The 11,649-nt window shown below is 48.4% G+C and overlaps 2 protein-coding genes across 2 annotated transcripts; both read left to right on the top strand.

Moving 5' to 3' along the window:
• Positions 1–2,006: 2,006 nt before the first annotated feature.
• LOC105701683 (protein FAM69C) lies at positions 2,007–6,980 on the top strand. The gene is made up of 4 exons (XM_012428625.1): positions 2,007–2,390; positions 5,248–5,408; positions 5,581–6,268; positions 6,340–6,980. The coding sequence occupies exons 1-4, from the start codon at positions 2,241–2,243 to the stop codon at positions 6,568–6,570; spliced, it is 1,230 nt and encodes a 409-aa protein (XP_012284048.1). The 5' UTR covers positions 2,007–2,240; the 3' UTR covers positions 6,571–6,980.
• Positions 6,981–7,162: 182 nt separating this feature from the next.
• LOC105701688 (putative ATP synthase subunit f, mitochondrial) lies at positions 7,163–8,189 on the top strand. Its single transcript, XM_012428631.2, has 4 exons — positions 7,163–7,375; positions 7,466–7,564; positions 7,722–7,838; positions 7,923–8,189. The coding sequence occupies exons 1-4, from the start codon at positions 7,297–7,299 to the stop codon at positions 7,949–7,951; spliced, it is 324 nt and encodes a 107-aa protein (XP_012284054.1). The 5' UTR covers positions 7,163–7,296; the 3' UTR covers positions 7,952–8,189.
• The last annotated feature ends 3,460 nt before the right edge of the window (positions 8,190–11,649 follow it).

Consider the following 11,649-nt stretch of genomic DNA (forward strand, 5'->3'; position numbering starts at 1 on the left):
TCAAATATCCCCCCAGGGTGCGATCAGAGGTTATGTCGGCGACTGAACGCGACTTCCTCGCGTTCGCGCGTTCCCACCCAGGGGTAACGTCTGAAAATGTGCCGGTTGATGTATTAAAATGTATTAAAATGCATTAAATATATCGCATATGTTAAAACGCGTCTCGGGTTCCTCGTAATGGACCGGTGGCCTCGCGTCGCACCCACAGCAATGCGCTACCGGGAGATAAGTCTCGCTATAAATGGCACCGGTCGGTTCCACCTTAGGATCACGTGCACGCGGGCACTCGCTTGTATTTTTGACCGGGGAGAAATGTCAGAAACGCAGTTCTAGAGGTGAGGTCCCCCAACCGCCCGGCGGTGTCTAAAAAATATCGCTAGCGCGTGGCGTGGGTCCCTACGTCATCGGAAATTCGAAATTAATGCCACCGCCTCTGAATCGCCTTTCTGGAAATACTCCAAATATTTTTCAGTTATTAAAAACGACCGAGCGCGGTTTACGCGCTTCCTCTGTCCCTCCTCGTCTTCCGCCGTCCTCTTACCATTCAAGATGGCGGCCGACGCGCTAACGGCCGTGCATAGGGGCGCAGAGATAAAAGGTCATCGTTCCCTCGGCGCGCGTGTACGCCTTCTCTAGGCGGCCCGTCTATCAATGGACTAGACACGCGCCGCTATGACGTCGCCGCGTGCGCGTCGCTATCTTGCTCTCTCCCCTCCCTATGACGTCGTCAGAGCGACTCGCTCTTTCTCTCTCTCTCCGCGGACTGACGTCGCGGCTGCGAAAAAGTGCCGACTGCGCTTGAGGCGCGGCGTCACGTGACCTCGCGTGACGTCACATCTAGGTAACTAGGTGCTCGTGATTTTCACGGTGGGGGCGGCGTTTCTTTCTTTTTAATCCCATGCGTCCCACGGAGACCTGTCTTACCGACCGCGAAAGATAATCTCGCGCTTATCGAAACGCGAGATAAGATCCGTCGATGCGATCTCTCGGAATTAATTGGTTCGAGACGAGAAATTGCGCGTCTAGTATCGGGAATCGGGTGTTCCAGAAATTCCGTCGGCGTCCCTGGCTAATCCTAGGAATGTACCATTTTACTCGCTATTCGGTTCTTATTGGTTATTAGTAATTTTTTTTTTTTAATATTTCTTGGGGAGAATCGACGCACAGGGCTCCTTCATTTCGATACGAGCCTGCGGGTCACCGTCGGCGCATCGCGTGCCGCGCATAATACTGCATTGAATGCACCGTGAAGCGATTCGGATGCAATTTGGCGTCTCCGATCGAGCAAGGAGATTATCGCCAAAAATTAGACGGAAAGTAAATGCCCCTTTACGAGGAGGACCTTCGTGGCTCGTGTTGCACCGAGTGCACTTAACGCGACACGATGTATCATCGCGTCGCGGACGCGTTATGGAACGTCTTACGTTTCGGACGACAGGGTGACGTGCCCGACTGTAACGGCCGTTAAAAGCTAGGATCCTCGGGGACGTTTAATGGCGATTTCGTGAACCTCGTTCGCTCGTAAAACGGACGTGGCATTGCACGAGCAGGTTTTTAGCTCGAGAAAATGATAAATCTTCCAGCATGCCCAGCCATCGATACTCTACTTCCGGAAGGGATTACAATAACGCGACAAGAACGCCACGTGAAAACCTACTCGCTCTTTCTCGGAATTCAAAATGGCGGCGCTCGGACGAGGAGCCCGCGTTTGATCGATTCCACTGCTGGCGCATATTTACGATGCTCTGACATGGAAAAAACCCGATAACCCGGATAAATCGTCACGGAGCAGGCTGGGACATTTACGCATCTCGTTATATATACGGAGTGCGGGTTTTCCGGTTGTTTCCATGGCTGAAAGGGCAAGAATCGATGTCGAAAAAATGCCGCCGTGCACCAAAATGGCGACGGGGTCGCGGCGTCCGTGGCCCGGCCCTGGGCCCGGGACGCCGCGCCGGCGGGCGTCGCGATGCGGCACCGCAGGGCGGCGCAGCCGTCTCGGGCGCACGTGTCTCGCGAGGTCTCGTCTCGTCTCGTTTCGTCTCGCTATGAGGGACGCCGAGGGCCGCGCCGAGGAGGCTCTGGGCTCCGGGGAAGAGGCTCAAGATATCGCGTCGCAAGATGGCCCGGACGAGTCGGACGTCGCTCGGTAGAGGATCGCGAATCGGTCCTCGGGTAACTCGGATTACTTGGCCTAACGAGCCTCTTCCGCGCGTCCCTTCGACTCATCTCGAGAAAAGATGAACGTCCGCCGTCTTCCGGGCTTCATGTACCAGTACAAGGTCCTAGCCGTGCTGCTCCTCTGCGCCCTCTTCCTCGTGGTCTACCTCCTCCTGCACTGGGGCATCATGTGCACCAACCTTGAGGCCTGGAGGCACGTGTCCAGCGTGGTGAGTCGACGCACTTCGCTTCGTTTCGCTTCTTCCTCTCCATCGTATCCTCCCAGCCGATCGAATGCGTTCCTTCCCTCCGCCTGGTCCTCTGCTCTCTTCGGTCCGCGCGGTTGCCAGCCGGCCGACTAATGTCACGTCCACGTCCCGGCAACGAATCCGCCCACTCTGCGCACCTGTTTCGAACACTTTTTTTAGCGACTCGTCGACCCCCTCTGTGATTTCTTTCGCGATAACCCGTCGAAATCCCAGAGGTCTGGATATACGTCCGCTATTTTTAGGTAATTAGGTAATTTAGGATGGACACCCTGAGAAAAAATGCCTCGGTTGACTCAAGGAAATATTGCGGCAAAATCTTCCGATTAAATATCCGGTAAGAGTGAAGAAATCAACGATATTATTTTTCCCCTCGAGGGAGTAATTGTTTCTCGTTGTTATATACGATTAAAGCAACGATATACAATTTCTTTCGGTGAAATAATGATTTTTCTCAGGGTAGCTCCCGTTCGTACCTCCCACTGCCACGATTACGCGACCAGCGACTCGTTCCGTCCTCCGAGTTTTCGAGACTGACCGGTCAAGAGTCGTCAACACCGGCGCGCTCGGAATTTCTTACTCTCCTTGTGAACGACATTCCAGTGGATGTTTTTGTTTTCTTCCACAACCTCGCTCCTTGTCGACTCGACGCATGGTACGAACTCGACACAACGGTCACTCACAGGAGTACTTCTGGAATTCAAATGAAAAGTCGAGGTGGAAGGATTCATGAATTTCTTCCACCCGAAATTAAAGGATGTATACCGAGCAACGCGATCCGAAATTATACCGTGACAATCCGTAAATTGAACGGCCTTATACGGGACGCCATCGATGATAATAAATTAAGTCGCGAGATCGGCGTTGCAAAAGCAAGTTTGCAGTCAATAATTAAGCGTTGACGGTCGTAAACTGGTGTGCGGTAATAACAATGGTAGGAATAAATATCGGCGCAAGGCAGGCCTGAGTTCAAGTTCAATCTCGGTACTTTGTCTGTAAAGAAGCTGGACGGGACATTGACTCGTGGAAAGTACAGAGCACGTCAGCCAACAATCATCGGAAGGAAAACGTAGTTTTAAATCGTCCTAGCTATTATTAAGCAATTGGACACGCGACTGACCATCTCAAAATGGAAAACTGGGATGAAATTTAATTTTCAGGTGTCAGACTTTCGAATACCGGCTCTAGTCCTCGAAGTAGACCGTAGTTAGGATATTACGGGCCTCGTAGCGGCCTTATTGCGATCGTGCAATTTGCATTCCCTCGCATGTACACGCGACGGGCTTAAACAAAAATCCCTCGTTGCTCTTTGGAACTCGTTTATAATGGACCGCATTCGCGGGCCTCGCTGCGACCTTACACGATTTTCTCGGAAATCGTCTTTCGAGAATTAACGCGACGTATCTAAAACTTAAAAAAATAAATAATACCAACAACGTGGCCCTGAAAATTCCATTATTTTTTTTTCAAATTTTTGTATAGGCATTTTCAACATTTTTGTATTAAAAAAAAAAATGAAATTTCACGCGTCTCAGGACCTTCCTTTTGCCTTCATATTCACGCGCGCAAAGTTTGGAGTTCTGCGATTGACTTCTTGGATGCCACTTTCGTATCGCCTTAAGAGTCGAGAATAAGGCGTTAAGAGGATGAAAGAATCGAGAGCGAGGGAATGCTCGGTGTAGTTTAGCACGGATGGGCAGTTAGGGGGTCGAAGACGGATCACTTTTGCTCGCCCTTCCGTTGAGGCCCTTAAAGTCGCGCTCTTTGACGGGGCTAGAGGGTAAAAATACATCCGGCGTATGAAGGCGGTTATAAATACGGCGCGCGGTGAAATCGGCCATTATGTGGGCAGCTCTCGGACCGCTAGGTACAGTATTTACGACGATGGCTCTGCCCACGTATTAAACCTCGTTCACAACGCACTGAAAGCACTTTCAGGTGTCCCGTGGCGTGGCTCGCGGAATTCCTGCGGTTTGCCTCGTCCATTGAATAAAATCGGAATCACGGTCTCGCACTACCGACCAACCTCTAAAGCGCCTCGTCGTATGTACATTGTCGACACAGAGGTTGATCAGGCTGATCTGGCTGATCCATAAAACCTACGTCTACTTAAAGGACCCGCGGCCAACAATGTACAAATCTCGATTCCTAAATGCAATACGCGATGCACCCTACCATTGTCGCCACGAATGGACGCAAGCTACCATGAAAACGGAGCCGCAACTTAATAACGTTATGGGCGTTGGTCGTTAAATGCCGTCCATCGTGCCGTCTGCGACGAGGTCGGCGAACAAAAGGGCCCTGCACCGCATTTATCAATGAATCGGCGAAATTGGGCCGTATCTCTGCCATGATTCCTGTTCACAAAAGGACTTATACTAACGTATTGTGCCTACAATGTGCTCGCAATAATCCTCGATCCGAATATGCGTGCAGGGATATAAATAAAGTTCCTTTCCGCCGGGGTTAACGCTCCTTGCTTCGATTTGCTCCTTCCTTCTTTGTCTGGCGGAGAACGCGCATCTCCCCTGCGACGCACTTCTGCTTTTCGCGGTAGAGTCGGAAGTCGGTGCGGATAACCGTGGAAATTAGCGGGGAATGGCTCGCCGTTGCACCGTGTCGAATCTTTGTCCGCGTCGACGGGAGACACCCATCAAACGACGAACCGGTGCCTGGTCCCCTCCTCTCCAGACGGAACGGGACCAGTTAGTCCCGACACGCATTCCTACGCTGAATTTCTGCGTCCCCCTTCATCTCTCGGGTCTCTCGCCGTTCGGATGAACAGGGACGGTATCGGTAAAGAAATCCTCCTTCTTTTCAGTGCAGCACCCACAGGGATGGCTCGGCAATCGGGATTCTGTGCGGCCCACTCTGTACGGAACGTGGAATCCATTCCCTGGCCTGCGAAAGTCTCCATTCTGGGAAAGAAGCTGTCTTCTCGGCGCACTGGGAAGCCACCAGGCTCGTCTTCAAGGCCCCCAGGTTGGCGGCTCGCTCTTTTCGCGGAAGGACCCGCGACACCGACATCGGGACCATTTAGCGTGACCTATCGATATACCCGGGCGTTTTAGACCACCTTCCCTTAGTTTGGATTTCTCTTCATATTTTTCACGTAGAAAAGAGACATTACAATGGTTCGCTTCTTCATCTCCAGGATCAAGTCTCCGTCCGATCGACTGGAGTCCCTCTATCCGGTGGACGAACTCGGGATGAGGCACTTCATCTCCGAGGAGGACTTTGCCAGTGCCATCAGGGACCTGGTGGTCAGCAGGATGAACGCCACGATTTCCACGAGACAGCTGCAGAGGTTAGCCAGGTTGAGGACCCATCGCGTGGAGACGGACCCGTCCAGGCGTCGTTTGGAGATGGAGAACGTGTGGCCTCTTCTTCAGAACAACGAGTACATCATATCCATTCTTTACGAAGACAGAGACGTGTTTCCTCAGCTGATCGGGACTTGCGGGACGTTTTACGCCGTGGAGTACGTCAGACCCATAGAGACCCCGACGACGGTCCTGGCGTTGTCGGACTCCAAGCCGGAATGGGCCAAGAGGGTGAAACTGGCCGTGATGATCATGGACCTGCTGGAGGAATTGGAGAGCAACTTCCCCGAGCCGTTTCATCTTTGCGATGTCAAGATTAATCACTTCGGGCTGCCCCTGGGGGGTCAGAGACTCAAGTTCCTGGACCTGGACGCCGTCTTCCCGAGGAGCGTCGTTGGTAAATTGATCGCTGATAATAGGCACTGCGAGAAGCACCAAGACTGCGACTACTTCGACTGCCGGTCGCTCTGCTCCAAAAGGAAACGCTGCGAGTCTCCGGTGGTCAACAACAATCTGCAAGTAAGGGACTCGGAATTAGTTCGAGTACGTTGTCTCGAAGACGTTGAATAACGCTGAGGACATTATTACAGGTGATATGTGAGAAGATCTTTCTGGGATGGACCCTCTCGGGGACGATCATCATCCCGGGGCTATTGATGTCGGAGCACACCACGAGTACGCTGGCCGTACTTTTGAGACAGTGCGCCAATCCCGCTGGCGATTCGACCCAATTGCCCAGAGCTGCTGTCCCAGCCAGTCTTAAAATGCGGCTCTACAATATATTGAGCGAGATGGAGCAAGAATATGCCTCGGAAGTTTAGCCACGTCCATGCCTGCTGATTGCGAAGTCCTTCGGGGCGAGTGCCCCGAAGTGACTTTTCGACAGCCGTCGAAAATAAGACTTTAGATGAATTAGATAGGGTTAGATAAGAATTCACTGCATCGATGCAACGCGAGTCAACCCGAAGGACGGGATCGTCCCTGTTTAAGAATCCTTGGTAGGTAGCATTTAAAATTGAGGACATTAAATCTACATTTAGTGTTACCTTGGTAATAACACAGCGAACGCACGCAAATGTACCGTCACTATTAAGATTTTATTTTTCACGAGTACTTTACTTGGAGGTGTTTCCGTTTTCTAGATATTTTTTATAAAAACCAATTTCTCGCTACATTACCTCCTGCACAAGTCAGATGATAATAAATGCAAGAAACTGTTCGCCTGAGTAAACGGGGTTAATTATTAATGCAATCTACTTTGTATTTTAATTATTCCCTCGAAAAAGCAACATTCGCTATTATCCGTTCTAGGTGGCAGCACGTTCTTCTCCAGGAAAGTGTGTAAAGTCGCCGATAGATGGCACGTGCAAGCGCTTGGCTGGTATCCATCGACTCGCCGTCTATATAGCTTGTTAGACTGTGCATAGACTCGGCGATCGATTATGAGATAGGCTCGAGTTGGGGATTCGGGTCTTTCGGGAAATCAGTTCGCCCGTCCTCAGGACTTCCGATTTCGGTGCTGAGTTCTCCATTTAAGAGGTCTCGCCATGGGGTTTGGCGATTATCCGGCGGAATATAACCCATCCGTCCATGGACCCTACGATCCTGCCCGCTATTACGGGAAACGTGAGTCTTCAGAATTTAACCTCAATAAGTGCGAGGACCCAAAATTATTCTGGCCATTGTGGAACGTCTGATACGTTTTTTTTTTAACAGAGGACACGAAGTTTTTCGACCTGAAGCTCAACGAAGTCGGGGCCTGGTTCGGAAGACGGCAGAAAACTCCGCAAGCCTTTATTGCATCCTGCTCAAGAGGTAAAAAGTTTCTCAGATTCTAGGTTAGGTGTCTGCCATCTTGCTCCCTTCAGATAATTGCATAACCATCTCTTACACCGTTAAACAATGTTATGTAATTTTTATACATTTCATGATAGTTGAATTTATTCTTGTTCGATGGTTTGTTTCCATACAGCGTTCTGGCGTTGGCAGCATAAATATGTGTTACCAAGGAAGGCAGGTGTCGCGCCATTCTTGCAGCTTACCTTTGGCATGATGGCTTTCTTCTATATAATCAATTATAAGAGACTGCGTAAGATTCAAACAAATTTCTTTTATGAGTATTTTTGGGAAGGCATCTTTGAGTATGTTGAAATGTTGTGTCTTCACATTTTAGGCCACCACAAGAGCTACAAGTATCACTAAGCCTTGTTAGTGAAAATTAATATCCCTTGGAGGGGTATAGTAGCGGGGCTCTTCGGGTGCACTTTCAGAAAATCGATCAGATATACACGATGGTCGGAAGCATTGTTATCGTACAGTAAACACTGTCTCTTTAATGACATTTTTTCCCTAGTCTCTGCAAAATGTAACTACTAAATAAAGTCTTTCGTCATTGAGAAAGTTTTGAGATGAATAGCATCTCATCTGAGTTAAAAACTTTTAATTGCGTATTTCATTCTAGAATATAACAGGAAAAAGAAAGGACAGTCGCAAAAGCATCCGCCATATAAGGTATCATTGATTCACTTGTTTTCATTTAATGATATGTAAAAATCTGAAAAGTCAAAAGGTTTCAAATATTCTAAATTAACTAGCAATCTGAATACATTTCAAAAACGGAATTTGGCAGACTATATGGAATCACTGCCTACTGATAAAACATTCAATATCTGTACAGCAAATAATGAAATTGAGGAAGTAAGTCGGATGTAAAGTACACGCATGAAGGTTTTTAACATCAGAATTTAATTTGCGAAAAAGGTCAAAAATTTTTTGGAGCAAATATGCGTTCTCTCCAAGGAAGAATATCGGATTCAATGTGAGAAAATCGAAGTGGCTACAAAAGCTATGAAAATTCGTGATGAGAAAATTTTCCTGGATTGCACCCATCTTCCATTCAAACCTGAAGTGCAGGTATTTTAAATGAATAATTCTCACTTAAATTAATTAAGGCACAATGTAAATTTTCCAGTTAAAGGAGATTTTCACAAAAGCGATTGCACTGATGGAAGAAGGTAACAAATTGGAAGATCGCGCTGCAAGGTTAAAAATGAACGAAACCGATCTAAAGTTGAAAAAATTATTCCTTGAAAACGCGATACGATCGACCTCTCATAAATGAAATTAAGTGCACATGGATCAGTAAAACCAAACTCTTAACAGATTCATTAAAATATTAGAGGTCACACAATGATAGAATAAGAATGACACGTTGGAGGAAATTGTAGTCCTCATGTGGCGGTTTTCCTAGGAATTCTGATGCAGAAAGATATACCTTGACGTTGGATTGCGTAATTTCAGTTTTTTTAAAAAGTTCCTCTAATTGCGCGTTGTGTGAGACTCTGTAAATACTGATAATAAGAAACAAAGAATGGCATGCGTCTTGTTCCAAGGAACCTATTCAAAGATAACAATCCTGGAAAGGTCTTGTACTCGCATAATGAAAATTCAAGTCGCTTATGCATAAAGTATAACGTCTTCATTGTTACCCTTAACATTCTTTAATCGTCGTTCTTCCAGTTACAGATATTTACGCATCCGACGAGAGTTATGGCTTTTAACAAAAATTAAGAGAAATAGATAATAGAGATCTCGAATAACGTTAAGAATAAGAATGACACGCATAAACAACAGTTTAACTGAACGTTGATGAACAAAGGGGGCAGAATTTGCTCTTAGTCCGAGACATATACATCATTGCATTTTTCCGCCGATTGTTAATTATTTGCGCAATGAACAAGAAAATTTGTCGACGGCATACCGTAGTAATTCTTATAAATAATTCAAGCACTTAACACAGCGGTCACGTCAAGTTGCGGAAAACTTATTACCTGGAGTAATCGGCACTCCAAGAATTCGATCTATCAGCGCAAGTTTTTCCGTTATTTATGCGGATAGTGAATCATAGGTTAACCGAGAATAACGAGCAGCGGCGGCGTAGCGGAGGAAGGCTCTCTGGAAAATTGCCAAAATTGTAAAAAGATCCCCTAGTACTATCACTCCACCCACCGGCCGCGGGCTCGTTAATCTATTTACTATCGACAACAAAGCCTCGAAATATCCGCCGCGCAAAATCCTCCGATTGTTCTATTTTCGTCCGGAACATTAATTCAAGCACTTCGCAATTTACTACCTTTCTATATTTCATTAGTTCACGTGCAAAGTGGAATCGGCACGGCTAGCCACCCCTGGCTCGGAGTTGTAGTTTGGTGCAGGAGGGACAGAGAGGAAGCGGGGCGGGATCGCACGGGTGCGAGAGAGACAGGGAGCGCGGCAACACGCAAGAGTGACGCTCACCTCCCCTCCAGGCTCGAGCGGTGGCGATTACGCGTGCGCGCGCCACCGCCAGAATGTCACCCCTGCGACGCACGGGCCGAGACCGCCTATTGGTTTCTGCGCTCTCCTACGACCTCCATCTCAGACGGCTCGCGGGGTTTCCGTCCGATCGGCACGCCGCCATTTTCCGAGTTTATCCGCCGGTGACGCGCTCCGACCTGCACTCGCGTGGTTCCGAATCCAGTCACGTGACACGCCCTAGCCGAGGCCAATCGCTGCATCGCAATAACTCATCCGACACTCACGAGTTTCCTGGTCGCGTCTTCCTCCCGAGTCTCTCTCCTCCGTCGACCTCCCCGTCCTCCTCTCGTCCTCGGGCCTAGCCTCTGTACGTCTCCGAGTTTCGTCTTCATACCGGATTACCATGCAGCTCGTCCACGTTTTTTAGCATCGGTTCACCTTCTACTGGGAGACACTGCGGTGAGTTCGCGGACCGGCCGTTAGAGGCGCCAGCGTCGCGAGCGCCCTATTCCCAGGTACGCGGGGGTGCTTCCTCGGTTTTCTCCTTTTCGTTTGATTCGCTATTTCTCGTTAGTTGCATCCCATTACTAATCCTAGAGGCTGAAATCGAACATGTCGGAATTTAATATCCCGGGAATATTTTCCACGAGACGCTACACCTGTGGCATCTTGCGCGTATGTTGCATCTCGTTCTACCGGCATTCCAAGACCGAACGGATGCGGAGATTTTTAATTATTTAACAGGGGAGACTCGCGAATTAGTAAAATCAGGAGGGAATCAAGCGGGACGATTGAAGGGAGATTCGAGGGATATCGAGCCACGGGAGTGCCGAGTGCAAACGGTGGAAACGATCTCGTCAAGTGTGGACGCACTCGGGATCGATAGCCGCCATGACGGTTCGACGCGCCAGCTGACCGCGGCTTGAACCTGTGTTTACAAACTCGAGGGAGACGCCGGATCATTCGAGAACCAGCCCCAAATATTCCATGGAGAGATCAGTAAACCGAGAAACTGTTGGGCACGGTGATAGTCACGGTAAAATAAATTCACCCAGGCTTTTAAAAGTATTTGGCGAGGAACTCTATCGAGTTTCCTGATGGTTTCTTTTACTCGGAATGTAAACATGTATATGTTCTCGTAGGTTCTGCAACAAAAGAAACGAAAATGGCTCGCGCGAATACCGGTAATTTCACGATATTTTATCATCCGCTTTGACACATATCTAGTGCATTTCACGGCTGTTGTAACATTTAATATCTATAGCGAGGAGTTAAGTAGACCTTAAGTATCATCGCGAGAATGTATTTGAGCGCTGTTTAAAAGTCAGGCCAGAGACTGCCTTTCGTTGCCGAGGTTGAAAGTTGTTTACATTTTTTTTTCTAAACACGAGTGGAACATCGTCTCGTGTATTGTTTTCGAGGACAATGGAGGAAATAGTTCCTTTTCCTGTATCCCGTAAATTGTCGCGGTAGATTACCAGTCGGTAAATTTATGTCCGTCAATCGATTCGGATTTATGATCCGTGCGCAGTATCGACAATGGAGTCTCCAATAGTGGTAAACGTGCGGTGGAAATCTCGCCTTTTATCGGGAATCTTATTACG

The sequence above is a fragment of the Orussus abietinus genome, unplaced genomic scaffold (genome assembly GCF_000612105.2).
Source record: "Orussus abietinus isolate OABI.00-Male unplaced genomic scaffold, Oabi_2.0 scaffold24, whole genome shotgun sequence".
NCBI lineage: Eukaryota > Metazoa > Arthropoda > Insecta > Hymenoptera > Orussidae > Orussus > Orussus abietinus.